The sequence below is a fragment of the Pyrgilauda ruficollis genome, unplaced genomic scaffold (assembly GCF_017590135.1).
Source record: "Pyrgilauda ruficollis isolate IOZ18807 unplaced genomic scaffold, ASM1759013v1 scaffold3, whole genome shotgun sequence".
NCBI classification, from domain to species: Eukaryota; Metazoa; Chordata; class Aves; order Passeriformes; family Passeridae; genus Pyrgilauda; species Pyrgilauda ruficollis.
This window is the reverse complement of record NW_024524377.1, coordinates 18327748-18354855: the sequence shown is the minus strand read 5'-3', so window position 1 is coordinate 18354855 and position 27108 is coordinate 18327748. Positions and strand designations below refer to the sequence as shown.

At 38.2% G+C, this 27108-nt stretch overlaps 1 protein-coding gene and 1 long non-coding RNA gene across 13 annotated transcripts in view; one reads left to right on the top strand and one right to left on the bottom strand.

Annotated features, from left to right (window-relative positions):
- Window positions 1–720: 720 nt before the first annotated feature.
- The window catches only part of ITGA6 (integrin subunit alpha 6), a 41683-nt gene continuing 15295 nt past the window's right edge, over window positions 721–27108 (bottom strand). Inside the window, exons 2-26 of one of the 2 annotated variants that reach the window (XM_041473148.1) lie at window positions 24518–24645; window positions 23965–24044; window positions 21967–22222; window positions 20399–20530; window positions 17851–18061; window positions 17212–17405; window positions 16989–17077; window positions 16065–16192; window positions 15043–15138; window positions 14514–14575; window positions 13077–13234; window positions 11993–12142; window positions 11134–11249; window positions 10042–10231; window positions 9873–9956; window positions 9591–9670; window positions 9358–9435; window positions 9155–9257; window positions 8217–8390; window positions 7126–7224; window positions 6635–6745; window positions 6453–6551; window positions 5997–6122; window positions 4415–4544; window positions 721–2837 (exon numbers count right to left, since the gene is read on the bottom strand). In XM_041473148.1, coding sequence (XP_041329082.1) covers window positions 4437–4544; window positions 5997–6122; window positions 6453–6551; window positions 6635–6745; window positions 7126–7224; window positions 8217–8390; window positions 9155–9257; window positions 9358–9435; window positions 9591–9670; window positions 9873–9956; window positions 10042–10231; window positions 11134–11249; window positions 11993–12142; window positions 13077–13234; window positions 14514–14575; window positions 15043–15138; window positions 16065–16192; window positions 16989–17077; window positions 17212–17405; window positions 17851–18061; window positions 20399–20530; window positions 21967–22222; window positions 23965–24044; window positions 24518–24645 — 3052 coding nt within the window. In that variant the 3' untranslated portion in view covers window positions 721–2837; window positions 4415–4436. The remainder of the gene's footprint in view (window positions 2838–4414; window positions 4545–5996; window positions 6123–6452; window positions 6552–6634; window positions 6746–7125; window positions 7225–8216; window positions 8391–9154; window positions 9258–9357; window positions 9436–9590; window positions 9671–9872; window positions 9957–10041; window positions 10232–11133; window positions 11250–11992; window positions 12143–13076; window positions 13235–14513; window positions 14576–15042; window positions 15139–16064; window positions 16193–16988; window positions 17078–17211; window positions 17406–17850; window positions 18062–20398; window positions 20531–21966; window positions 22223–23964; window positions 24045–24517; window positions 24646–27108) is intronic. The other variant, XM_041473149.1, reaches the window with a different exon arrangement.
- Window positions 2795–26000, top strand: LOC121356552. Of its 11 annotated transcripts, none has more exons than XR_005955578.1 (7): window positions 2797–2933; window positions 3923–4044; window positions 6758–6922; window positions 15563–15692; window positions 16280–16413; window positions 25560–25691; window positions 25763–26000. It is a non-coding gene; the product is annotated as an uncharacterized LOC121356552 (long non-coding RNA). The 11 variants fall into 11 exon arrangements; XR_005955581.1 differs by adding an exon at window positions 12013–12212 and having other exon boundaries at window positions 15613–15692; window positions 25560–26000; XR_005955579.1 differs by having other exon boundaries at window positions 2795–2933; window positions 3831–4044; window positions 25560–26000.

The window sequence follows — 27108 nt, the reverse complement described above, 5'->3', positions numbered from 1 at the left end:
GAGATGCTCTGAAGGGTCTAGTTCTGGAAGTTTCTTGGCCTCAACAACAAGGAGTGGCCTAGCATATATCCAGCTAACCTTTTTCTTCAGGCTTTGTTGCATCAAAAGGCCTTTCAGCAACAATGAGTAAAAGCATCCAGTGAAGGCTGACATCTTAGAGGTGGAGCCACATTTTGTCTGTTGGGTTTGATGGGATTTTTTCCCTGCATAATTCTGGCTTTTCCATAGGGCATTTCTGGTGGACTCAAAACTACCCTGCAATTGTTTAATATCAATTTTCCACTGCTAAATACAAATAGGTATGAAAAGTCCTTGACCAATTTTGGGGGATGTATCCATCTCCACTATTTAACTCAAATACTTGTCTGGCACTATTTAAGTACATTTTTAGGAGGTTGCTTGCAAGGAAGGGCTCTGGGGCAGCATGAGTGCAAGCATGGAGAGGGGAGAGAGGAGCTGTGTCCTGGCGGGAGCTGGCACGTGATGCCCTGACTCCTGCCAGTGCTGGCAATGGCAGCAAGCAGCAGAGAGCCTGCGAGCCTGAGACTGCTTAGCTCCTGCTGCTCCTGATCTGCCCCTTGCATGGAGCAGGGCAGCGAGAGCTACGGCAGTGCTGAGAGAGAACTTGTTAAAGCCTGCCACTTTCAGCCTGTTCTTCTAGGGAACTTCACTGTGGCCACCTCAGTTAAGTGTGGTAAAATAACTATTACCAAGACCATCTTTAATTCAAAAAAATTTATTTCACACTCCTATACAAATATCCACAGGTAACTTCTAATCATGGAATGATGTAGCATTCTTAGCTGGTATAAGAGAAGTTTGAGATAAAAATATACCAGTGACGTGACTTATTTTTCAAGAATTTTAACACTGCTAAGACATTCATTTTCTTAGATGAGGGCCACAATCTGATTGTATACTCAGGGGTATTTCTTAAGCTTCTTAGCCCCTGATTAGCCTGGCTTCTGATGCTGCTGAGCCTTTAAGCAAATAGGCTAGGATTCTAAAATACATTAATACATAATTATGTATTAATATCTAAATATATTAATACATTATTATGTAAGCCTCATGAAGTCAGGGTCATAACATACTGAGATTACCTAGTTTAATAGACTCATCTTAGTTAACACTAAAGGTAACTTTTTAGGTGACCACACCTTCCAAGAAGGTACATTCAAAGTTAGCAGTAAAAATAAGATATTTGACAACTGCCCTCCTAGCAGGTTTTTACCCTATAAAGGGAAAAAGTACCAAGAGGTTTTTGCATAGTTCATAGTAGAAGCAATTAACATGCATACTTTTTGAGCAGAATCTTGTTCCATGTGGAATAAACAACTGTGAGCTAAATCTTTATTCTTAAATAGTACCAAGGCTTCAGAATATGGGTAAAAAAGTAAACTCTTTAAATCATTTTCTCAGTTATGTTACAATAACCAGATTACTAATAACATGGTTCTGCTTTTATCAACATTCAGGTATTCAAGATGATTCAGTAGTCTCAACGTGGATCAGCTCAGATCCCGACAGTGAAGGTAAGCAAGGCATCCATAGCCTCCAAGTGCTATACAGCTATACAACAGTTGCAGTAGTCAAGGCCTTTTGCCAACCCAGAAGTCCTTATGAAGCTGGAAAGAGGTTTCCAAAGGACTTTTCACTTTATTGCAGTGAGTATAAAATGGCATCTAAAACATTACTTCAGTTTGGCGTCCAAATTGTTAAACAGTCCACAGTAATATACAAATCATGTTACAGGACCTGATGTTACAAGCATCAGGAAAAGAAAGCACCCATACACATCATTTGCATAAATATTTACATTTTAGAAAGCATTGGCACCTTCAGTGATTTATTAAAATGCAGTGAAAGCCTCAGGTCTCATACTTTGAAGTTGAAACACAGAAACACAAAAACCAGAACAGTGGATTTAAAAATTCAGTAGTCTTCAGCCTACCAGTTAGTCAAAGACAATGATTTAAAATAAAAATAAATACAAAAATGACTAAAATATATATATACAGAAAGTACATCTAATATTCAAGCCTCTCTTACAATAAAAAAAAAAAAAAACCTGTGTGTATCTGGTGTGAGCAAGAATCACACAGTCTGTTCTTAAAAAAAAAATAACCCAAAATCAAGCAACATGACCCATTGCACGTGTAATTTAAGATGATGCTTTTTGTTAAGCCCTAACTACTGCAGCAGGCAAAGGTTATGACTAAAGCAGACTTGCAGGTCTTCAGTTATACTTGAATGAAGTGTGATAAGGCCACTGTGTGTTTATAAAGCACTGTGCATTGAGGGAACAATAGAGAACTCATCTTGACCTTAATCATGCATGCCTTAAATAACTAGGAAGAAAGTCAGGATCACAGGAGGATCAAAAGGTCTGCTGTAGTGGTTTTGCTTATTCTGCAGGAAAGACCCCACATCAGCATAATATTATCTGAAGTGTGGGTTAGATTTAAGGGGGATGTAGAGGCAGTGTGGAAATTAAATAAGGCAGATGAAGTCTATTGAAGCCATTTTAACTGTGCAAATAAAAGCCTCAATATAAGTAGTAATATCTACAATCAAATGATGAATGTCCGTAGTGTTCACGGGTCTAACTCCATCAGTATTCCATGAATGAAAACCTTAACCTCTATCTGAACTTTGTGGATGAACAACATTTTTGCCTAAGAATAACTTTCATTTTCATTCCATTTGGTGAACCACTGTTTTGTCTCAAGGTCTTGGCTTTTCCCATCTTTGATCTGTCGCTCCTCTTTTCGAATTCTTACAGCGTGATAGCGGGGGACACTGTCTTCGTACCTGGAACGCCGGAAGAACCCGCACTGCGCAAAGAAGGAAAAGAACAGTTTAGGTGTAAGTTGCTGCCAAAGTACTACAACTACAGAGGCAGTAAATTCTTCCTTCATGCAAATATACAGGTAAGAAAATTGAAAAAATTATGTAGCATATTTAGCTGTCAAAATGTGAGCCAAGAGGTCTGTATTAGCTGTTCAGCAGCAGTTAAAGACAAAGGGCATGCTCTGACTATCCGTGGTAATCAAATGCCTTAAAAAGATTTCCTTCAGTACAAAGCTGTTCATTCATCTAATAAGGACATTTACTGCTATACACAGGAAAGCTGCTTCTCCTGAATCAAAGATAGGTATGTATTTCAGTGTCTTTCTGTATGATGACATGATTTACCCTTAAGAACCTACAGAAAGATTTCCAGAACATTCAAAGAAAGTCACCCTAAGGGCCTTAGTTTTCAAAGCACCATTTCCACTTCAGTCACCTGAACTACCTACACATACGCTGTATTAGAAGCATGAGTCTTGCTTGCCATGGGAAGTCACCCTGGATGAAACCTGTAACAGCTTGTTTGCAATCAGCAGTTTTTATTCAAAGCTGCTGTAAAAACTGATTGTGAATATCAAGGAATGGACTAAAATTAATTTCCGAAACAAAAGGGAGCTATAGCCACAATATACAAAGATAATGACTGCTACACACTCAGCTTTACATCCTTATGGATCACAGATCATCCTTATGGACCAAGATTCAGGTTAAGAGACATTGTGCCATCCAGCTGTCATTAGATACGGCCGGGGGTAAGAACATGTTAAAGCGAGCAAGTTTTCTTTCATACTATTTAGGGTGCTGGATTTTCTGGTTCTGTTTGGTCAATAGTTTGGGGGTTTTTTAATATTAGAACTTAGAATTGAATTTTAAAAAATTACAGTGAGCAAAGACCAAATCTTTAGCCATCTCACAGTTTCATTAAATACTGTTTTGAAATAATTAATAAAGAATTCCTCCCCACTCCCTTATCCAAGCACACTTATGGATACAATGTACATGCATGTAATATCTTAAGTGGAATCGAGATTGCTGGAAGCATAAATCATCATGCATCTTCTAACTTCAGCAAAGTGTGTTCCTAGAGAAGTACACCTAAGAACTCAAGTAAAACAGATATTTCCACAACGATAAATTCTCACTATGAAAACCCTTCTCCAATGTGAGCAACATGTACAGCATGCACTAAAGGTTAGTAAAGCAAATTTATGTATTGTTGCTGTAGTCTTATCTTTCCATCTTAACTCTACAGTGTTGATTTCCATCTTGCAAGCTTAAAGACTTACTTGTAATGTTAAAGCATAAATTAAAAAAACACTGAAGCCCAGATCACCATGGTTTTTTGGAAAAAAAAAAAAAAAAAAAAAAGCATTTTAGACCAGGGTAAACCTCTGTGTGTTCACATGCACCAAAAGCTGAAAATCTATCAACACAAGGAGCAAGCAAGTATGACAGCTTGAAATCCAAAAGTTAATAGAACTTATGCAGAAGAAGCTTCACAGTTAGCCACTGCAACCATAGCATGTGCCACAGCTAGAAATTAAAAAACATCATCAGTTACCAATTACAGAAGTAGATCAGTACTATGCATCAGAAGTAAGTCTCTCTTTATCAGATGGCTGAGCATGGATCTCAGCCTTGTGATATGTGGCATCGTAATGATCTTTCTTATTTCTCTTGAAGAAACCACACTACAAGGAAGCAAGGTATTTAGTCATTTTTTGTGGACTGGAAGAAGTCAAACCTATTAAAACTGACTTAAGTTTGTCAGCTGTCTTCCCATTATCCCTTCACAGGCCAAAGAAACAAAAATAAAAAAGTCATCACAAGAACTCAGCTGTTTCTAGATCTGAGAACTTCATGGGCTAACTTGATCTATACAATGACAGAATAAAATAACCTGGTTATTAACACACTAACCTGAGAATATTATTTCAGAGACATTTTGATAAATTTGTAGAGAATCTGGGTTTTTTTTAAGAAAAGCTACAATAATGTCACAGCAAGTGAATGTGGCTGTGAAGAGCAGAAAGAAGCCTATACAGAAACCTGTTTGTGGACAACTGCACGGGACAGACAAAACCACAGGGTGCAGAAGAAAACCAGTTACTGCTTTGGCCCCTTCAATATAAGCTTTTGTCTTAAACCAATGATGTATCTGTCTTTCCAGTATGATGTTTGTCCTTCATAGAACATCACAGTCTGTGTCATCAAAACCAGCATTTTTCACTGTGTGTGCATGTGAAAAATGTTTGTTATTTTAATGCACAGTAGAACACTAGTAGTTAGAACCTAACAGCCTACCCAGTATACATTCATCAAGAGTATTTACAGGAGCAGCTGGGCATTATTTAGAAAATAAGGAAATCAGGACTATTCTATAGGAAGAAACTTGCAGCAAATAGCTCCTCAAAGCTAACTGCTGCAGTTTCACTGGGAAAAAAAAGTGACAGATAGGATATTCTTCACCTCCTCTTCCATAATAACCTGCTGTCCCATAACAGCAAATACTAACTGCCTACACCTATAAAAACTACAAATAAAAGGATTGCTCTGTTATACTTGGGACCAGAAATAATTGGCATTTTTACAAAGGTAATTAGAAAAAAGATACTTGATTTTTTCTTTTGCAAATAGTTAACCATTTGTTATACCTCTTTATTTATTTCTTTAAGGTTTCTAACATAAAAAAGCAATAATAAGAAATTCACCAGCACACATGGCTATGTATTAATACTGTGCTTTTGGTTATTTCTATCTACTATCAGTTTAATGGTATTTCTGACGTTATGAGAACAGCGCCCTACTAAAACATTTGTATATAGCTCACATGACATTTTACACCTAACTGCAGAGGGTCCCAATGGTTCCATCCATCTGTATCAAACTGTGGCCTCTGAACATTTGTCTCAAGTTTCATCTGGAGCTCAAAATACTTCCTTTTGAGGATGTGAAAACGGAAACATTATGTGACAAGTCTGCGTGTACAACCATTTTCATTCCAAGTGTTGCAAAACTGAGAAACTGATAATGCATGATTTGTGCAGTTTTGCCCTATTTTGAGTCCCAGATACTTAATTAGTTTGCTATCTTGTCAGTTATAGACTGGAAAATAAGAAATAACCACATTAATAAAAGCTCACCTTCCATAGTAAGAATACCAACAGTGCAAGCATGAGTATTCCAGCAAGGATAGCCACCGCAATGATCCACCATGGAACTCCTGTATAAAGGGCCACTGGTTTTGCAGGAAATACAGTAACACGCACCTAGGGACAGAAAATGTGCAGGTGGAAGGAGTATTTTAGAAGGTACATGTTTCATTAGAAAGCTGCAATTTATACAATCTTACCTCCCCTCTAACAAGATGTCTTCTACAAAATGCTTTTAAAGAAAAAATTCCCTCTGGTATCATTTGATTATGGTAATGAATTTTTTCAACCCAATTAAAAGGTAGAAATTATCAATAATTGAAAACTCAGTTAGAAAGTTAAACTTTTAGCTAGTTTTGTTTTAAATTTTTTTAATTCCTGGTCTTTGGAAATAAGGTTAGAACAACCACAACCATAACACGTGGTTAGCATAAACACTGAACCTACCTGAGCAACTTCATTTGTGAGTTTAACATTCTTAGCTGCAGCAGGAACACTGATAGAAGCCCTAACAACAATGTCAAGGTAATTCATTTTTGAGTACTCCTGTTCCAAAATAAAACACAAATATTAGACCCAGAACAGGAAAGAACTCTAACCTTTCAAAAAGGGCAGGTAAGAGGACTTACCTCTAAGAAGGTGCTGTTCCACAGCCTGGAACGCAGCACAATAGATGCCTTGCTGTCTAAACCCTTCAGGGGACACTTTATATCCACACAGCGTGCATTCACATTGCAGCTCTGCAATTACAGATTTCTACATGTGAATAAGATCAAGTCTTCACAGATTGCTTAAACCTCACTCCAAGATTAAAGATTGGATTATATGCATCATACCTACATGCAAGAACCACTAACTGTTTGTACTGACAGCAATGGGAAAATATAATGAAGATGTTATTACTTGCTTATTTTAAGGTAAGTAACTATGCAGATATTCTCTCCTAGTTCTTCCTCACAGCAGATGATCTAAATGTTCAAATTTTAAAAGCATCAATATTTGGATATAAGATAAATAGAAGGGAAAGAGAATTTCTTTCACTCTGCCAAACTCAGAAAAGCCCTCTTTCGAGGGCCAAGAGAGGTATCTGACAAGAAGACAGCTGTTGCAATATCCTTACCAAGGTCTTGTATTTTCTTTCTGAGAATAAAGAAAATGCCTGGCTGTCTGTAATCTGCTTCTCTGCAACTTCACGTTTTCTTCTTGAGTTATGGGATTCCTACAAGGAAAAAAAGTAAAAAACTAAAACGCAGTTTATCATAAGAATTTTGAAATTCATACAAGCAGAGAAACTAGAGCTCAGTGTTTTTTTCTTTCAAAATCAGCACGACTGACAGCATTATATATCTCTACTTACCTATATTTACTGGTAAGAATAAAATTTGAGATTACCAAAAGAAAGGCCAACAGACTATTTTCTTTAATAGGGCAAGCAGAGGTTTAGATTCATAAAGCTTTCAATGCTATTTCCATTTATATTTCTAGATAAAGGGTATTAATGGTTAAAAGAGTACGAATGTGCTAAGGTCAGTAGATACAGGTTTTTTAACTATATACTAATTACACTCCAAGTTATATTAACTAATACAATGATCTGACAAAAACAGGTTTATGTGCATGCAGTTTTAATGGTGGAAAATAAAAACTCCTCCCATATAATCTTAAGATTATATGAAGAAGGAAAAAATGCAGCTTAAGTTTTAAGGAAAAAGATTTTGCTAGATAGGCACAATCCAGGACAATGAAAATTGCTTTTTATTATAATTGTTGTAAATAAATAAATTTAAGTTCAAGCCCCTTGTCTTCAAAAAAAGAACATGGAATGCCCCTAGGCTGGGAAGATATTTCGTTATTTATTGTTTTTTGAGTAAGAACTCAGGTGTTTTTATTACTGAGCAGTTTTCAATAATACTGATGAAATTTGTTAGAACAGTCAGCAGTTTCATCCTGTATAAGAGCCTATTACAGCAGTGCCCATTGCAAAAACAGTCATTGTGTCATAGCATCTATCCTTCAGCATATCAGCTCATTAGCTGTTATGAATTCTCCTGATAGCCTTATTCACTGATACACTGGTCATTTATTGTGCTTGTGAGCTGCTTCAGATAAACAGTAACTTCTTCTAGAGGCAAGCTCTCATGCCTTACTCTCACTTGCTGTGGTGTGCTTCCATGTTGCACCAATTCACCAACAGAAGACAGGGTAACATACCGCAACATGCAAACTGTTGATTTCATTCTCGGGTTGACAGGAGACTTTTTCCAAGCCTTTGGAGTCTATTTTCATCAAATAAAGCAGCCATTTGCCATTACTAATTTCTTTTGGCCACTGGATGTCAAGGGAAGCAGTGCCAAATGTTTTCAGTGGTCGGCCCAAGTTAGTTACCTGTTAAAAATAAACATTCTTTAAACTGTGAAATACTTTTCAGAGGGATTTAGTTCCTGAAAACACTATTGACTTGGACAAGTTTTAGTTGTTGATTTTTAGAAATTAATCTTTGTGTGAAATGACAACTCAAATTCAGTGTTAACAAATCAGTCAGTTGCGTAACTGAGGCAAACTGCAAGTTTCTGATGAACTCTGACACAGAGAACAAGCTCTTGCTCTTGTAAGTCTGGAAGTTTTTTCCCAACCTCTTTTTTTTTACTTCATTAGTGTTACTGATCATGCTAGCAAGGTCTAAATCAGATATTTTAACTGCTGCTGCTATAATACATGGACCAGGTAAAGAAAGAAGTAGAGATGGACTTTAATTTCTCTTAGTCATTTCCTTGCACTTACTCTGTGCTCAGCCTGCTCTTGCTGCCTGTGTGTACCAGCCAAGCCTGGGCCGGCCCCAGGCAGGTTCTGCTTTAACTTTGTTCCCTCCCTGGGGGGGCTTTTATACCTGACAACTGAATGTGCATGAACTGCTCCAAAAAAAGTGTGCAGGCAACCTCAGGCAGTTCCTCAGAATACGATCATAAAATATCAAGGCCTAAAGAGGCTTTAGCCCGCAGTCAAACTGCACATTCTGAACAGGAAGTCAGGATTTTGGGACAAAGAAAGTAAATTTCATTATAGCAACTTTTCTGAGTGTTCATATGCATAAAGCAATAAGCTGTGCATTTGATTAAAAACAGCTGTTGGCATTAATCTAAATTACTCACTCTGAATTCATACTCTATGAGGTTCCCAATATCATCTTCAGATTTCATTGCACTCTCGCCAATGATGTTACCTCCAAAATATACCTGAGAAGGCTTAGCAACTCTGTTCAGGCGGGGGTGGGAAAGGAGAATAATCAGATTTTAATGAGTCTGAAGCACAACTGTCCCCAGACCCCCCAATCTGTCATGCTATCCTCACTTACCCAGTGAGTGATAAAAGCAATTCAAGAACCACTTTAGCACTAGCAGTAATTGGAGTCAAATTAACTTGAGTGCTTGTTCTACAATGAAAAGGAAACAATGGTGTTTATTTTACAAATTTAGTGATTTTAATATACTATTAAAATTACCTCTGTGAATCAAACAAATAAATTCAAAATGTCTACAACTGTATATCAAAGCAAAGTGCAGGTGCGTGCACATGAAGAAAACTTACGTTTCCAGTTTCAGGTTAATGTCTAAATCTGTTGTATCAACATTAACCTTAGTGGTACTCAAGATCAGAAAAAAGGTTACCTAAACAAGAAAGAAGATAATAAAATACATGAGCTCTTTATAAGATATATTGATACATTAAATGTTATAGACAATTTCAGTATTAAGTTCTAGAGTTAAAAAGACAGATCCAAATTAAATTTCCAGTTGCGACACACAGGACCTTTGGATGACTGCAGTCAGTCAGAATGAGATTGTACAACTAGAGTAAAGTGCAACTTACATTAGAATTTCTTTTGAAAGGATTTCCAAGTTCACACTCTGCTTGAGAACCATTTTGGTTAGCGCCACATGTTAGCTGTTTTTCCTGATTAAACAGAACACATTTACAAGTAAAAATGTGCTGGAAATATTTTAAATTTTTCAGTATTTTTTCTCTTAAAAATACTTACAGGATAACCCCTCATCTCTCTGAATGCAGAGTATGTCAGACTGTCTGGGAAAGTTGCAATTAGTTTAGCTTCATATGCATCTTCACCATCTTTCTGTGGATTTTTAACATCAGATGGATTGTTTGTCACAGTTATTTCCAGGGCAATATCTTTCTGGTCTTTTAGAACAAGCACTGGCATGCCATTTTCACTACAGAAACAGAATGTACAGGGTTCTGTGCATTAGGAAAACAAATGTGTATGCAAGTTTGCTTCTTATGATTGTTTATCCAAATCCAATTTCCTCTTATTAAGGAAGAATTATAGTAAAATTATGAACATGCATAGTCACAGGGTTTTTCCCCCACACCAGTATTTCATCTGACAGCGGCCAGTAGTGAAGAGGAAGAACAGGATGATAAATCCCTCAAGTAATGAGGAGTTTATGGTATTTCTGAACCAGCACTTGCATCTGACTCATGTAGTAATGAATTTTCTCCAAATCAATCTACTGACCTGCTTTATTCTTGTAAAGCATACATGGGTTTGGCTTCCGAGTGTGGCACTCGCTGCTAAAAATGTCTGCTGGCAGTAAATAAACGTTTGTTTGTTTGTTTGTTTTACCCCTGCTCGAATTTCACTGGCCCTCCAGGAAGGAGGGATGCAGCAAAGGTGCTGGGCATGTGTTAAAATTAAATCATCACTGCATTTCTCTGTAACAACTTCTCTTGGGCTATGAGACCATACTCTATCAAGCTGTCATACAGTCAAGTTTCATCTGCAAAATAATTAACTGTGTCACACAATAAACTACTGCAAGGCTGGTTTAGAATATAATTTCTCCAGGTCTTAAATTGGTTTGGTTTTTTTTTTTCTTTTAGACCACCCTTGCACTATTATGGCCACTTAGTACCCATTCAACTCTGAACTACTTCTTCTCAAGCTCTTCCCCTCTGCCCCCATTCCTCACCCTGACAAATCAATACTACTACCAAGGGCTGTGTTTGCCAGACACAGAAAAAAGCTGCTCTCTTTCCCAAAATCCTCTCCTAAAAGTTCCTTTAAGGACTTTTTAATAATTTGAACTTTAGAAGTGCATTAATTGAGACTTACAGTGGTAAATAAGTAAACCTGTCTTCATTTCCCTCTCTCGTACAAAACCGGTACTGAAGCTTAAGATTGCTGTGACATTCATTGTCTTCTCCACATCCTTCTTTTAAGAACTCCACCTAAATAAAACCAAACCAATTTTACCACCTGACACACAGAACAGTAGCTTAAAATGAGCCTTCTGAAGCACACTGAATGAAGCATCTACATGGTACTCACAAGGCACTTTCCTGGACAGAGTTCAGATTTTAACCTGACTTAATTCTTGCCTGTTGAGTTTTGCTTTGTGAGATACAGCCCTTGATGCTGGTAGTTTAGAACTTTAAATGTGACTAAAAAGGACAGTTGGATATTCTAAATGAGAAGTACACTTCTTATGAGAAAATACATCTTTCAGTCTGATTCTTCAATAAACACTGAGGAAATGAGAATTTTTAATGGAGTTATTCCCTCCCTTCTATGTCACTGCTGCAGTCATTACTCAAATGCTATTCCAGCATCCTAACAGTGGAAGAATTAAGAATGTACATATCTTGTTATGTTGGACAAATGTTCCCAGCAGGGGACAATGAATTTCTATTTTTAATCAAAAGTACATTTCCTCCTAAACTTATTGGGGAGAGGGAAGAAACTGAGGAGCTATATACCATCTTCACTTTTGATGCAGAACACAGTACATAGTTCATAACATCTTGTAACAAGTTCAGAACAAAATATAGTAATCCAATAGTTACATGTCCAGTGCCACCCCAGTTATTTCCTTTGGACATAATTTAGTTTTCTACAGTCTTTTAATTATTAATTATTTTAAGTTATTTGTAGAAGCGCAGATTTTTGTGAATATGTGATACCAAAGGCTTACTTTTGTGGTCTCTGTTTCAGATTCATTTGAATTTAGAATTGGTGTAAGATCTGGAAGTGCACTCTCTTTTCTCCTGGATGGTGACTCCAGGCCCGCAATTTTAACACTGACTGATATTGGAATGGGACGCAGCTTATCTTTAATTTTTTCCTGTTAAAATATTTTAAATTGCATCATTAGTATACAGTGCAGAGGAAAAAAAAAAAAAAACAACACAAAGGTGAGCTTTTGTACTCTATGTAAATTCAGCATTTTCTAAAATCAGGAACACAAAGAGCCCAGCACTATTGTCTTTTTTTCCCCTCTGGTTTCCCAATCTGAAAATTTCTCTCACCATTAAGAATTCCATGAACCACAGACAGTAGTTCAGGCAGGTGAAATTCACACAGCTATAGTAAAATAACACACTGGAACAGGTTTGAGTAACATGGTCTAGTAAAAGGTGTCACAGCCCCTGACACAGGAGTTGGAATTAGATGATCCTTAAGGTTCCTTTCAACCCAAACCACTTTATGATTCTATTCTATAAATTAAAGTTCTTTAATCTGCTGTGATCAAAAGCAGCCTTGGAGGCTGCTGAGCCATGGAGAGGGAATCTGTTTAGCCTCTGGAGCAGGACCACCTCTAGGCACCACTACAGCAGCCAAGTCAAGAGAGCATATACCAAGCTTCCTTGCCTTGCCCATTCGTCCACTCCAAAACCCATGGGATGAAATTCTTTTCCTGAACAGTCACACCATACAATTCTGTAACAATTATCTCTGCTGGAAGCAGCTCTCTGTTTCTGGAACTTAGTCCCTCTCTATTGTTCTAAATTAGTTCAGCTCTATTGACCTCCAGAGTGTGCTGCACTGGCTACAGTTTTTATCCATACTTTGCAAGAAAGACAACAGGAGGAAGCAGCAAGTGTGCAGAGAATAGTAAACTATGGTGGGTTCTTATTTTTGAAGTCTTTATTGCATATGACTTTGAAATTATGTACAAAATTATATAAAAAGGTTCCTTCCATGAGGCTGCTTAAAAAAAGAGCATTCTTTTTTTTAAGTGCATCTAAATGAAAGATAAATAAAATCCTCTCCCTTACCTGCAGTATAAGCTTTGTAGTCACACACTCCCATGAGTTCTGTCCCCTGAGGGTTGTACTTGCAGTGAACTGATCAGATGAGTGGTCATTGAAGCGCACCCGGGAGGGCAGGCCCAGCTGCCGCCTCTCGTTTTCCACTTCAAACGTGTAATTGATCTCTATGTGAAAAAATAAAGTAGGTTACTATAAAAAAAAAGAATCATTGCCATTTTAAAACAACTTTAATTTCACAAGATACGATCTTAAGCATTATTCTAGAAGACTGTTCCAGACAGTGCTGGGCTTCATAAACTGTTTTCAGTCATTTAAAAAAAAACTTCCTCCATGTCAGTTTTGTCCTGCCACAGTTGAGGGCCAAGTACCCCGTGTGTGAATCTAAAGAAAATTTCTAAACCAAGTCCTGTTAGTCCGTAAGTAAACCGTTCCTTTGGGCATGCGGGACTGGCTGGGGGGCTGTAATTGCTGTACGGAGCCAGCAGAGGGCTGAGCTACCCACTGCAAATACCCCAACTGCGCTGTAAGGGATTCCTGCTGCGTCCCAAATGGCACCTGAGAGACAGCAGGATTCGGTCAAGATACACTGGTAATTTGAACACTGAAAGCATAAGTACAACTAGAGCTGTCCAGTTGTGTGCTGAGGCATGTATTCCTAGATCTGAACTTGGTGCATCTTTTAATGATTGCTTCACTGAGCTAATTCAGTGCTGCACAGACGGAAACAGCGCTGAGCGTGCCAAGGCACTGAGAGCTGCAAGCACTTCACCTGCTAAAGGACCAGCACTCATTCGGGCACAGCCTTTGGATTTTAAAAATAACTGAGGAACTCAAGACAACACAGGAGAAAAAGGGTTATTGGGCTTAAAGTTCTTCTCATTTCCTCTCAAAATCCTACACAGTTCTCCAAGAGGTAGTAACTGCAGCAATGTAACAAGTGCTTTACATCTTTATGGCACAGTGTTCCAGTCTTATCCTATTAACGCAGACTTTTTTATTTCAGTTAATGATTTGCACAAAACCATTTTCATGAATACAGGATACATTCATAGAGTAAGCCTCCAATAAGAAATAATGCTCACTAATGTACAAAATTGGCCTTAAAATAGATTTACAGTTCTCTAAAGAAGCACTAACCTAGAGAGACAAAATGGTTTGGGTCTGTATAGAAGCCATTTGCTCACTGGCAGTTGTATTACTTAGAAAGCTTTAGTCTGTCATCCACAGAACAGCTTAACACACCAGCATGACTCTAAATTCAGACTGTGCAACAGCTGAGCTTAGCACTGAGTCACATTTTAAATTTGTCAGTCACTGTCTGAGTCACTATAATTTGAGTAATATGTTTCCATGATGAATTCTAAAAAAAAAAAAAAAAAAAAAAAGCCCAAAAAAAAAAACCATCTGACAAACAGATCAAAAATATTTATCTTCAGAACTTACTTATTCTTGGATTTAAATGTCTGGGGTTTGCAGTATATTTAAAACATGCTTTCACATCCATCCTGTAAAAAGTGCAAAGAAATTAGTATTAACTTTTATTAAGGCATGGTCCAACAGAACGAAACATTTTAACTGATCAGTCTTACCACACATTATGACTGTGGTATTTACTGCTTACTAGACTGAATTATAAAGCAAGAAAAAAATGTTAATAAGCGATTAAGCATTTGCTCTTATGTTTCTACTCAAGACAAAGCTGTTCAAGCCAAGATACTTGTGTTAGAAGTCTGAAGAGGCAAGGTGACATTCATTTTCAAAAATGAACATTATGAGAAGGACATATTCCACACCTTGTCTTTAGCACAGCAGCCTGAAGAAATTCAGGAAGTCAGAATTAACATATGCAGATGCCTTTCCTTAACCTGCATAACTCTCACATCCCTTCACTTAAACATATCACTGAATGAATTTTAACAGTAGAAAGCTCAATACAAAGGCTTCTGATAGAGTAATTTCTTTCTTCATTTACCTGATTTCACCATGGTCCTCAGGGTTCTTTTTCTTTAGATCAATTCTATCAGGCTGTACTGTAATGTTTCTTCTAATGCTTATCACAGGCCGAGATCTTCATTTGGGGGAAAAATGGGGAATAAAAAGAAGATGTAAAAAAAGAAGTAATTTCTGTTAAGATTAATGAAATAATTAATGTGAAGATCAGATTCCCTCCACACCTGCACTGATTTGCAACAAAGACACTCCAAGAAATACAGAGTTTGGCTTTGACACTGGTTAGAAAAAAAACCTGAAAATTATTAAAAGCTAAGCAAAGGTCACCAAGAACAACTACAGATCCTGAGGGGAAAGCAGGCTACACTAATGTGATGTTGTTGTTGTCTTTCTACAGACTTACGAAAAACAGAGAATTCAGTGGTGGTTTCTACCACCAGTAGTAATTCAGCTCCTGGGACCAACTATAGGTTCTACAGTTCATTCAGATTCATGTTCATAAGAGCTTTGATTTTTTTATTTCCTGCTTCCTCTGCATGTAGGCTGTAACCATACTTCTGCCTGACAACTTGTCTTTTCTCTTTAATGGAAGTGAGAAGATATTTTACATGAAGGAACAAATGAGCTGATCCTGTTCTCATTAAAGCATCGAAAGGTTGTTTAAAATAGCTGGTAAGTCACCTGCTCCCTTTAACTGAGCCACTCCTTTCACTGTTTGTCACCATAAGAGGTTTTTGTTCTCACCTTGGTAAAAGTTTTTGTCCTGCCTTTATCAGCAAAAGATTAAAGCTCCTTTGGAGTAAGCAGAATGCTAAATAATCTGACCAACTCCTCTACCACCTACTCTGTTCTCTTCCACAAGCCATGTGAGTTGCTTTTCTCAGGCGCTGTTCCAGTGTATTTAAGAACATTACTATCATGTGCACACCAACTATACACCTTAGAGATGGGAGCATAAATTGTAGGAAGGGCTGTTCTGCCTGAAAAGTAAAGCTGTTTGTCCCAAAGCCCTGGTGTAATTAATTAAGGTTCCATATATAATACCTGTACACATTTACAGAATCTGACAGGGAACCAACAGCAACATCAGGGTAGGAATTTTTATCCAGGTCCATATTTCCAGCAATAGAGTAGCCAAAGAAATTGGTGTTTGTTTTTTCACCATCAAGAATCTAAAAAGCAAACAGATTGAGGGAATTCAGACATTTAAAAGTGATAAAGGTAAAATAAGTAACAAGTGCACATTAACTGTCTTACAGCCAGAGACAAAAGAGGGAGAGAGATACAATGAAATAGGACCTGTGAAATAGGACCTCTGTATTCAGTACAGCTAAAGGATACTGAAGTGCCAGGATGATTTGCTCTTCTTCCAAGAAGTTACTTGGCAATAGAAGTGAGTACCAGAAATTACTGATCTGCTGAGAGTGTAGTTCATCTTCATTTACAGTATTTATGGACTATAAACACTTGAAACAGAAGTAGTATTCTGTAAAGTATTCAAGCAGTATTCTAGGGAGTATAATGAAGTTCCATTCCCACCCTGCAAATTGGACATAGTGACCCTCAAAACAAAACAAAACCAAAACCAAACCAACCAACAACAAATAACCAAACATTTTTAAGAAGGAAGTGAAATAGTAGTAATGAAAGAAAGAAACAAAGAAACTACTAGTTTTCACATCACCAGATTTTTTTTTTAAACCCAGAATTTATTTATCTATGCATATTTTTCCTTCTGCACATATTATTGGTGATAATGGACAGCCCCAGAAATAAAAATATATATTAATATCAGGAACTCCTAATCTTTCCTGTCAGCAGTGCAATCTTTGAAGGGCCCTGTGACTTTCCTGTGCACCCAACACCCCAGTAATAGCAACGGAAAGGAAGATGGATAGTAGCCCTGTCATTGCTTTAATTTTGTTCAAGAATAATTATATAATTACATAGTAAAGGTTATTTCATTACCTGTGCTGGCTTTGTATTTATTCCATTCTTGGATCCGTGATAAATGTATACTTTGCCAAAACCATCATATGGAGCCCCTACCGCAATATCTGGTGAAAATAAGTTGTAACATCTAAAATCATTCTTGTTCTTTCTGCAGCATGCAATCAAAGGGTAAGACGTTGCAAGTCTGGCATTGGCTAGACAATCTCACACATTTTTATTGTCATTGTTTTCCATTTACCTGGATATCCATCCTGATTAATGTCCCCAACATTTTCTACTGCAATTCCAAACATGGAGTCAGTGGTTCCGTTTAAGCGAAGAGGCTTCACCCCTGCCCATTTGCCTTGGCGGTTCATGTAGACGTACACGGCACCCCCAATATCCCCGCTTCTGTCAAAGTACTGCGGGGCCCCAACAACGATGTCCTGCCAGCTTAGAGTTAAAAGAGAAAAAAAGGCAATGCTTTTGTAGAAGAACTCTGAAGAATAACTGTTCAGACTGTGATCTCAAGATCAGCTGCCCAGAGAGCTGCTGAAGAAAGACTAAAACGTGCATTAACTGGTTAGGCATCAACAGCCCCACTGACACTGCAAGCTGGTTTATTCCCTTAACAGCATACAAAGACCTTCTATGGTCTTCTTGGGGTAGGAGACTGGTTTCTTTTTTCTCTGTTTACAGTAATTGTTTAAATAAAACTCTTTATTAGAAAGGTGGACTCTATCCTGATTGATTCTCAAGACGCTCACCATTTCCTCCAGGAAAGCATGGAAGGTGGGCTTTGTCATTCTTTATATTTCTAATGTGAAAAACCAAAGCAGAAATAAACAAGATCACTATCCTTTACTATACAAGCAGCAGGAGTTAACCACAGCCATACCCATCACTGTTGAGGTCCACAACAGCAACATCATAGCCAAAAGAGGAAGCCAGCCCTTCTCCTTCAAACATGTGCTCCAGGGAAAGTGCTCTCTGATTTTTTTCTTTTTTTAGTAAAACAACTGCTCCGCTGTGGTTTGCTCTTGGGGCACCAGACACAAAAGTCATCTCATCTTGGGAGACAATTCCTTTACCAGAGTCCAAAGAGAAACCTTTAACAGAGAAAGAAATAAAGTATAAATTAACTGAGTAGCAGCTTGCATCGTAATATGAAAAAATTACATTTCCCCAGCTATATTAAAGTGGTATATGGAATACAAGTTTTGTCTAAAATACAGTGTGCTATGGCTGGGAATTCCCCTTTTCTGTTTGCACTGGTGGATGTGTATTTGCAAGTCAACACTTTTGTATGTTCCCACAAACACTCCTCCACACATTACAGTTAGTATTTCCCCACAAAACACAGTACTTCATTGCTCACTTGGACCTGCTTTTCACGGACACCAAACACAGGATACGTACAGCTTGGACACAATTACAGCTTTACCACTTGAATATAGCTTGAGTACTTCACCTCTGGCAAAATTATCAGAAAACCTCCTAAGTAAAGTCAGTATCGTTCTATTACAAACATGCAAACTGTTCTGCACAAGCATTCTCATATGAATGATGTATGCAGTATTTGAGAATCAGCTTACACAGTAATGGTGAAATGAGCAATTTTAAGTTAATGCAGCCCTAAAAATGGCATGTTCAAATTAATTTAGTCTTACAATACATTTTAAAATATGAAAAACCAAGTTAATAGACAATACTGCATATACCAATATAGCCAGTAAAGGCCAAAGTAGAAAAATGCCCATTTTGCAAGGAAGGAAGATACCAGCCAGATGGGAGTCTCCCTCTGAAACACTTCACCACTACTATGGAAATTCTCAATTACAGCAATTCACAATGAGACAGTTCCAGAAAAAACTGAGGGCGTCTCAGCTGGGGGAAGGATGAGAAGGTTTGGAGAAGTGCATGATAAATCATAATTTCTCTGAAGCCTTGTTACTTTACTGTCTCCCCTTTATCTGAATCCCTGTTTCTTTCATGCTTTACTTATAATATATTCGATATGAGAGGGGATAGAGGGGAGAGGATCATGACAAAGGTCTGGAGATTAAGTCTGACCAGATGCTGCCACCTCAAGTGGTCACAAACCTAAGTAGCTATTCATCATTACATCCACTGACTTGTCCACCTGTATGCTGGGAGGCAATGTTTTGTACACAAACTGATCTGGATGAGTATCAGATACAGCTGTCAAAAATAGAAGACCTATAAATATGAGTGAAAGATTGAAGAGAAAAAAAAAAGTAGTTAAGCAAAGCACCTATAACCACATTTGCTTACGGTCTAAACAGACAGAACAGTCATGCCTGGGATGAGCTGGCTTGCCTGGAAGTGGTTCTGATTATTACAAATCAAGGCCGCATTTACATTTAGGAGATAAATGCATTGGTTACACAACTGGAAAAAGAGTGTATGACTGTTCACAGCAAAAGGCATCGGCCTCCACAGCACTTCTCAATGCTTATTCCACCAGAAGATGCTATCAGCTTGTCTAATCTAAGCTCTTAGGATGATTTTTCTAGTTACCTTTACACCCAGTAATTACTGCTGATACTTAACAGAAGTTTATGTTCTCTTTCTCTAACATATATGTAGCTCTAAGTTTCCTCTCTTCTTGACTTGCTTTTTTACTTTTTACATCAGCAATGTCTTTCCCATCTATTCAGCTTTCCATCACTCACACAGAAATTCCAGTCTCAGGTTACCAAAACTCTATTTGTTGCATATGCCAAAAGCAGTGGATCAACACACCACAGAAATCTGCACTGGAACAGAAGGATTCTTTACACTTAATGCCTTTCCAAAAATGAAGCATAGCCTTTTCAGTGGATCTCCCTGGTGTACACCAAGGTCATTGGCCTAAGGACATATTCCTGCTTTCCTGACTGCACAAAGAGCAAGAGATTCACCTCCTGCAACAGACACACAAGTAAAATATAAACAGTATTTATATTATGGCATTTTAAAGGTCTGTTAAAAGCCACTGGAGTTTTAAAAACATGAAGAACAGAAGAATTGCACTTACCTACCAGGAGAAAAAAATCTACAACCTTAACAGTTACTTAACAGAAACTCAAATTTTTAAAACTTTCTGATACTACATAGCAGAGACTGTGTAACTAAGGTCTACAGACCCATTCATTGTACTGACCCATCACAGTGATTATAATCACTCCTGGAGATTCCACAGGCTCTAGGCACAGCTCTTGAATCTCACATTACAGCAGCAGCTCTTCTAGGTACCTCAGCAGTATCATCTTACACTTAAAACTGGCCCATAAATGTGGAGAGAGGCTGTGAATTATCCCAAAGAGTTAACATGTTACAGGTCCGCAATGGAACATCTGCTCCCGTTTCAGATCATCACACCAGGCTGGGATCACAAATGTTTAAGAGACCTAAAGAGATCTACCACATGTACTTAATCCTACCTAAGTAACTGTTAGCTGGAACAGGAACTAGGTTCTTATCCTGGCGGCTCTCATCACCAACTTCGTAAGGCCCATCATCAAAGATACCCAGATCATAAAATGTCTGATTCTTTTGCTCTGCACGAACCACCCCTGAAAAAATGAAATGATAAAATAAAAGCAAACAAATGATAAGTGAGAAAAATAATAAATGAATGTTCCCAACTTATATTAATTATGATGAATGACATAGTGACTGCTGTTAAAATGGGACAAACACAGAATAGTGCACTGGGTTAGTGTTTTGTCTCTGTTCTGTGTGCCAGAAGCTCATGCTGCTCTACAAAGAAGCCATACAAGGATCTGGAAACATGGGATACTAAGGAAATTCTCAAAAAAACCCCCCACTGAACTGGTTGGTCATAAACCACCCTCATCCTGTATTTCTTAGCCTTATAAAGCTTCTCTTAAAAAGGAGGTAATCACGCAGGAATTTTTAAAAAAATTACATTTCATTTTGACAAACACCACCATTATACTTAGAAACAGTACATTTAAGAAGAAAAAAAGCTATTGTTCAATAAAAGGTGTGCTTCCCTTTTATCAATTGGCATAATTAAGGTTTTGGCAAGCACAAACATGTTTTTCCATTACACAGAAGAGTACTGTTAAGATTGTACTAGCACTTCTCTGCAATTAAACTAAAATGTTGTCTGCACTCAGCATGCTGTTTCAGGTCAGTCAGATTTTGTTGACAGATACGTGGAAGATTAAGTTTTCACTAAAGTACACCTTGTGCCAGAGCTTAACACACTGATTTTGCACGGTTCATACAGCAGGCACAGGTGTACGAGGGGGAAAAATGCAGTGCTTGGAGGATCACATGTTCTCAAGAGGAAAGTATTTACAGCTGTTGGGGTAATGAAGTGTGATGGGAAAAATTACTTCTAGAGACTGAACTGGGCATTTAGATGCTTCTGAATGTCAACTAACAAAGAATGTCCACGGTTTATTTCCCCTTATGTTTTGGAGAATCTCCTAGATGACACAGAGTACTTGGCTCTTAGATTATCCATGAAATTTTACATGGACATGCATGGATTTAGATATGAATATATGTAATATTGCTGTTATCTTCCTGCAATCCTTCAGTATTTATTTTGGAAAGTACTGGCTTCCACAAACTTCACAAATAATAAAGGAGAGAATATTGCAGAATAAACAAAGAGTTCAGCAGCTATCTAACATTTGCTCAAATGCAGAAAAAGGGCTGGCCAAGTAACTCATACAAAGTTAGTAGTTTGTTCCTGTATGGAAGTGTCCAAGTAAGCCCTCAATCCCACTAATAAGGGAAAAATTTGCTGTACATACATGCAAAGTTCCATTATTCATAAATACACACCAAGATATTTAAAGAAACTTCAGTAAATGTTAATACAGAAGCATAGCATCTTGTAAAAACAGGGTAAAATCATTACATCCCTATTATCAACTCTCCCCTAAATAAATAATTGAAACTCTGGATGCAACCTTTGAGAGCAATCTCAGAGGAAATGGGAAGGGTAGGCAGAAAGGAAGCCAAGTCATACCTTTCCAGTTGTAAGTGCCTGGGGCACCAAACACAATATAATGATAGTCTCTAGTAAAAGTAGCAGCAACACCTTGCTGACAGGAACCAAACTTCTCGTGGCCTCTTAAACGACCGTCACAAAAGCTCCACACTCCATTATCCATATCATCCTTAATAGTGAGGTCCTGGCTCAGCACATAGCACCTTCCAATGATATCCCGGGTTTCCTGCACTGTGTTTACATACTGCCTTTTCTCATAGCGATGCGCACACGTCTGCAAGACAGAAGAAATAATGTTGATGTTTCTGTGTGTGGGACATGGGTCACCACAGAAGGCAGGGCTCCTCCAGCAGTCCCTCCTGCTACCAACGCTGTAAGGCACCCTGCAGACACACCTAAGTGCAGAATCCAATGTTTTCTACAGGCAACACATGGGAAAGGTTGGGCACCGACCTATACAAGGCAAAGCAGTCTGCTTCATGGTCAAGGAAGGCCACAGGGTTAAATCCCTAAAGCCCTTCCTGATACTAAATCCCTCTCTTTCAAGAAGTAAGGAGAAAACCACCTTCTCTCAAAGAAAGAAGTGGCTGTTTCCCAACAGCTCTCAAAGGACTGACACACCCATGCAGGACACAAGAAGCTGGTTCAACTACCATCTACCCAAGACTATTCAGAACTTGCCCCTTACAGAAAAGTGCCACTAAGCAGAGGCTGAAAGCTTTTCCAGTGGAGGGGAGGGAAGTTGCTTCTACTTCCTCTGTTGGATGTTCCACTTACAGGGTAAATGTCACTGGAGCAGAGCTGAAGCACTAAACACATCCTGTTCCTTATTCTTTCAGACTACCCCTGGGAAAAGAATTCTCATCAAATATTTAACACAAAGGACAAACAGCCACTGGCTAAGCAGTGTAACCACCAAACCATTGTAAAAAAACGTGAACAATCAAATGCCTTGGCCAGCAGTGTTTCTGGAAGACTCAGATGTAGCAGGTTGTGTGAAGAGCACAAGCAAAGTTTATCTCAGCTGACAAACCTCTTCTATGGTTCCTATCAAGGCCTAAAAGTTATACAAACACCCAGCTGCCCCACAGTAGAGCACTGCAATACTGTCCTGCTGCAGTGACCTCCAGGCTGCTCACACCCCATCTAAGAAGTGCACTCCCCACTTACCACGAAAAGACAAGATAGCATTAGTTGATGACTGATTATTCAGTGAACAGGACTGTTTCCATGCGTTCCTTCCCACTTTGGGTTCTGAGGCAGACCAAAGCTAGTTATTACTGCCTCTAAATGCTTAAATAACCAGATCCACATCCTGAAGTCACCTGCCCCCAGGTTTGGAAGCAGTGACATTAACCTCCAATTAGATGAGGAAGCTTCACTGCACACCTGTTTTATGATGTGTCTGGTATCCTGCAGCACAACAAGAGGTTTTTATTTAACTGAGAATGTTACTTTTTAAACTCTTTCTCTCATAACTCCCAAAAACCTTTTCTGTTTAATATAAAATAAAAAGTACCAATGTATTGCATAAAATAAAGAATAGCAAGTAGGCTTACTGCAGTGCAATGACCACATTAATTCACAGAACTACTCAGTGGAAGTCCCTGATAAAAGCTGAAGTGAGGCTCATCATCTTGGAAAACAGGTTGGTGATAACCTGTTACTTTTACAGCCTTACACACTATTCTTCTCTATTTCTGCAGCTAGTAGTATTTAAAAGAAAAAATGTGTATATGACCAAAAAAAAAAGTGTACCCCTTGAAAATAAACTGGCCATCCTAGACTGTTAAAAAAGTTATAAAGAGAGGCTAACTCACAGAAAAATAATTTAAAGCTCTTACAACCTCAAATGCCTTATTTTGCTAAGGAGACATTTAAGTCCTTACCTACAAGAAATCAAAAGAGTAAACTTAGGCAAGTTACCTTTCAGCAAGCTGCACAGAAACACAGACCATTCAGAACCATGTACTGCACACCCCAGACATTTTTGTAAGTTAGTCCTTTAGCACTTACCACCACATTTCCTCCGGGCCCCTGACTCTGGACAGTTACACCCATCCACTGGTCTTCTTTACTCTCCATCCTTGGGTCAGCTGCAAAGTATCATAAAACGGCTTCAAATATTAACAGTTCGCGACGTTTTCTTTTTTCTGGTTTTTTTTTGTTTGTTTGTTTGTTTTTTGGTTTTGGGGTTTTTTTTTGTTGGTTGATTTTGGTTTTTTGTTTGTTTTTTCTTGAAGCCCATGTCAGGGGAGACTGTTCATACAGAACACCAGATAGTCTGCAGGTGGCAGTATCCGTACATTTTATCACTAACAGCATCCATTTTATTAAACTTCTATTCTATTACTTCATGCTACATCAACTTACAAAACAGTAAGAATCTACCAAGATTTAAGCATCTCATAGTGACTTCACAATTAAGCTACAGCTTACTATGATGCAAAAAGTTGTTACGTATAAATCCCTAGAAGAAACCGTCTGATACAGTGCCTCAGGAAAGGACATCAAACAAGAACGACCAGACAACTGTTTCAATTCAAAACAAAAGCACTAAAGAACTTACTGTCCTCATCAAATTTGACACGCAGGCAATTTGTATTTGGAGATGCAATGTCACAGCTGTACAGCCCTCCTGTTCTGTTGGCTTGTTGGGCTGGAAAGGCCTTTTCCCGAGGAGCTCCAACCAGCAATCTGCATGGAAAACAAAATAATTTAAAGGAATATTAGAAAAGAGAAAGGCAACAGAATTAGGAAGTGCTTTCACCATGTTGCTAGAGGTTTGATATGCCAACATTTGAAGACAGATGAAAAACCACACCACAGCACTGCTCTTTTAAAGAGAGAAAAGGGTGGGGAGGGGAAGGAGAGAAGCGATATAGCTTCTTACAATTATTAGACCTGCAATTATTTTTACATATTTACATATACCTGCAAGCCAGTGCCTGTATTGTTATGCCTGTTATTGTTGTTGCAATATTCACTGAGAGTGGTTGATAAAAAGTAGGTGTCTGGCAGTTTTGGGAAAATCATCTTTTTATCAGGACATCAAGGGGCGTATTTTTTGCCTTACAAGAAATCATTGATAAGGATGGATAAAGTCACTAAGATGACCAGAAACTCCCACAACAGTAAATACAATTGTTCTCAGGTTGTCTTCCAGTTTTACACCAGTCCTGCGCCACTGTTTGCCTGAATTTAAAGGCACCTAGTATCTCTGACCAAAGCAAGATCCTGGATAGATCCAGGATCAAGGAAGTGTTCACTGAACTGTTCCAGGCTCTGTGCAAACATGAACTCCCCCTGTCCACTCCTTTCGGCAGATATTTCATTTTTAAGCTGAAAATGGTTTTCTTCAGCAAATCAATCATCAAGAACAGGCCATTCCCACAAAGGACTTATTTATCCTATTAAACAGCTATTCTAACAAGCTCTCCTTAGACACTGCTCTGGTAACCAAATGCAAAGGTTCTTATTCTAAGCGCTGAGTAAAGCAAGCTTCCTTCTGTATAGACTGCACATCATGAGTATTATCACAAATCCACCAGCAGGCATATTTACTTCAAAATAAGGTGAAAAAAAATCTTACATTGTCTGTTTCTTTGTAGTGTCACGCACACAGAAGCACAGCTGCCTCTCAGGCAGCTGACTGAAATTAGCAGCAAGCAGTGTGCAGTAGTTTGTGGAAGAAACTACTTCATGCTCAGCTGAAACACCGAGGATGAGAGAACAGTGTGTGGGTAAGTGCAACACAGCAGGCGAGATGGATGCATGGATGGATGCTGAACCAGACTCTTCTTCCTGACCCCAGGACATAAAGCACTTGAAAGAAGATATCCCTGATATTACAGTGTCAAGGACAGAAAAGCTGGGACTACAAATGGATCCACAAGGCTCAAAAAGGACCTCAAACCCTTTTTAATACCCAGCTCTAGTTTTGCTTTGTTCTGGCAGTGGGTCAAAGCACACTGCTGTCCCTCAGAAGGCTATTTTTACTAAAAACAATACTCACTTTTCTTCATGTCCAACAATAAAGACTGGATCAGTTAAGATAATATGTGTTTTTTCTTATTAAGAAAATGTTTCTTCACTGTCCCTAAAGTAACAAATGAAACAAAATGAATCGATGTGTTATCAGAAAACATGTTTTTTTTAAAACACAAAATTTTATCTGTATTGTGAAACAACCAAATTTTCACTACTTCTGTAGGACTAAATTCTCCCACAATCTGAAATTTATCCTCTTCATGAAGGTAAGCCCCCTGAATGCTGAAACCTTCAGGTTAAGTATTTGCCTTTGGACCATACACAGGACACACCATGTGGGTGGGGTTTGGTTTAAAAGGTTTTCTGGTTTTCCCTCTTTTTCAAACATTTTTTCAGAAACATAGCAGTCATTCACAAGACTGCTACGAGTTTGTAAACTACTATGATCTTAGCAAGACCATCAATAACTGAATTTTTTAATTTTGGCAACAGTACATTTAACTGTAACGTCTTAAGAGTAATTCTTCTGCAAAGCACCTGAGTTATTCCTCATGGCAAAAGAGATACATTTTTTCCTCAGTTCTGTTATTGCCCAGGGAAAGACAGATGACTTTTTTTAAACATTAAGAACCATAACTTTAAGAAAGCAGAGGTACTGATTTCCTAACTTACAAAAATTTTTATTACTTCTACTTTCTCATTCAAAGCTTTGGGGGGTGGAAATTATGTACTCCACTTACAGAAATTAAAAACCTTCTGTTTCAACCTTGTGAACAAAACTAAAAGCTTCTCAAATTTAAACACCTAATTTGTTTTAATTCATCCATCTCCATACTACTGACAGTGGTGGTGCTGGGTCAAGAAAATGAACCCTGTTCTTTCCTACAGGATAGTGAGACTACGGCCCTCCTCCAGCTGAATGACCTTTTACAGCACACCATGATCCTGATGGCAGGAAAGGGCCTACTGAAGCACTGGGGGAATAAACAGCATAGCCAACAGAATACGGAGTGGGAAGATGTGCCACCTGCTGTAAAATGCTGCAAACATTCAATGGCATCTCAGACACCGCTGAGGCCAACAGTGAAAAATGAAATTGCTCAGCCTTCTTAAAAAATGTAAAGCTTCCATCCAACATGATCCCAAAGGAAACAGGCAACCTTAGATTCT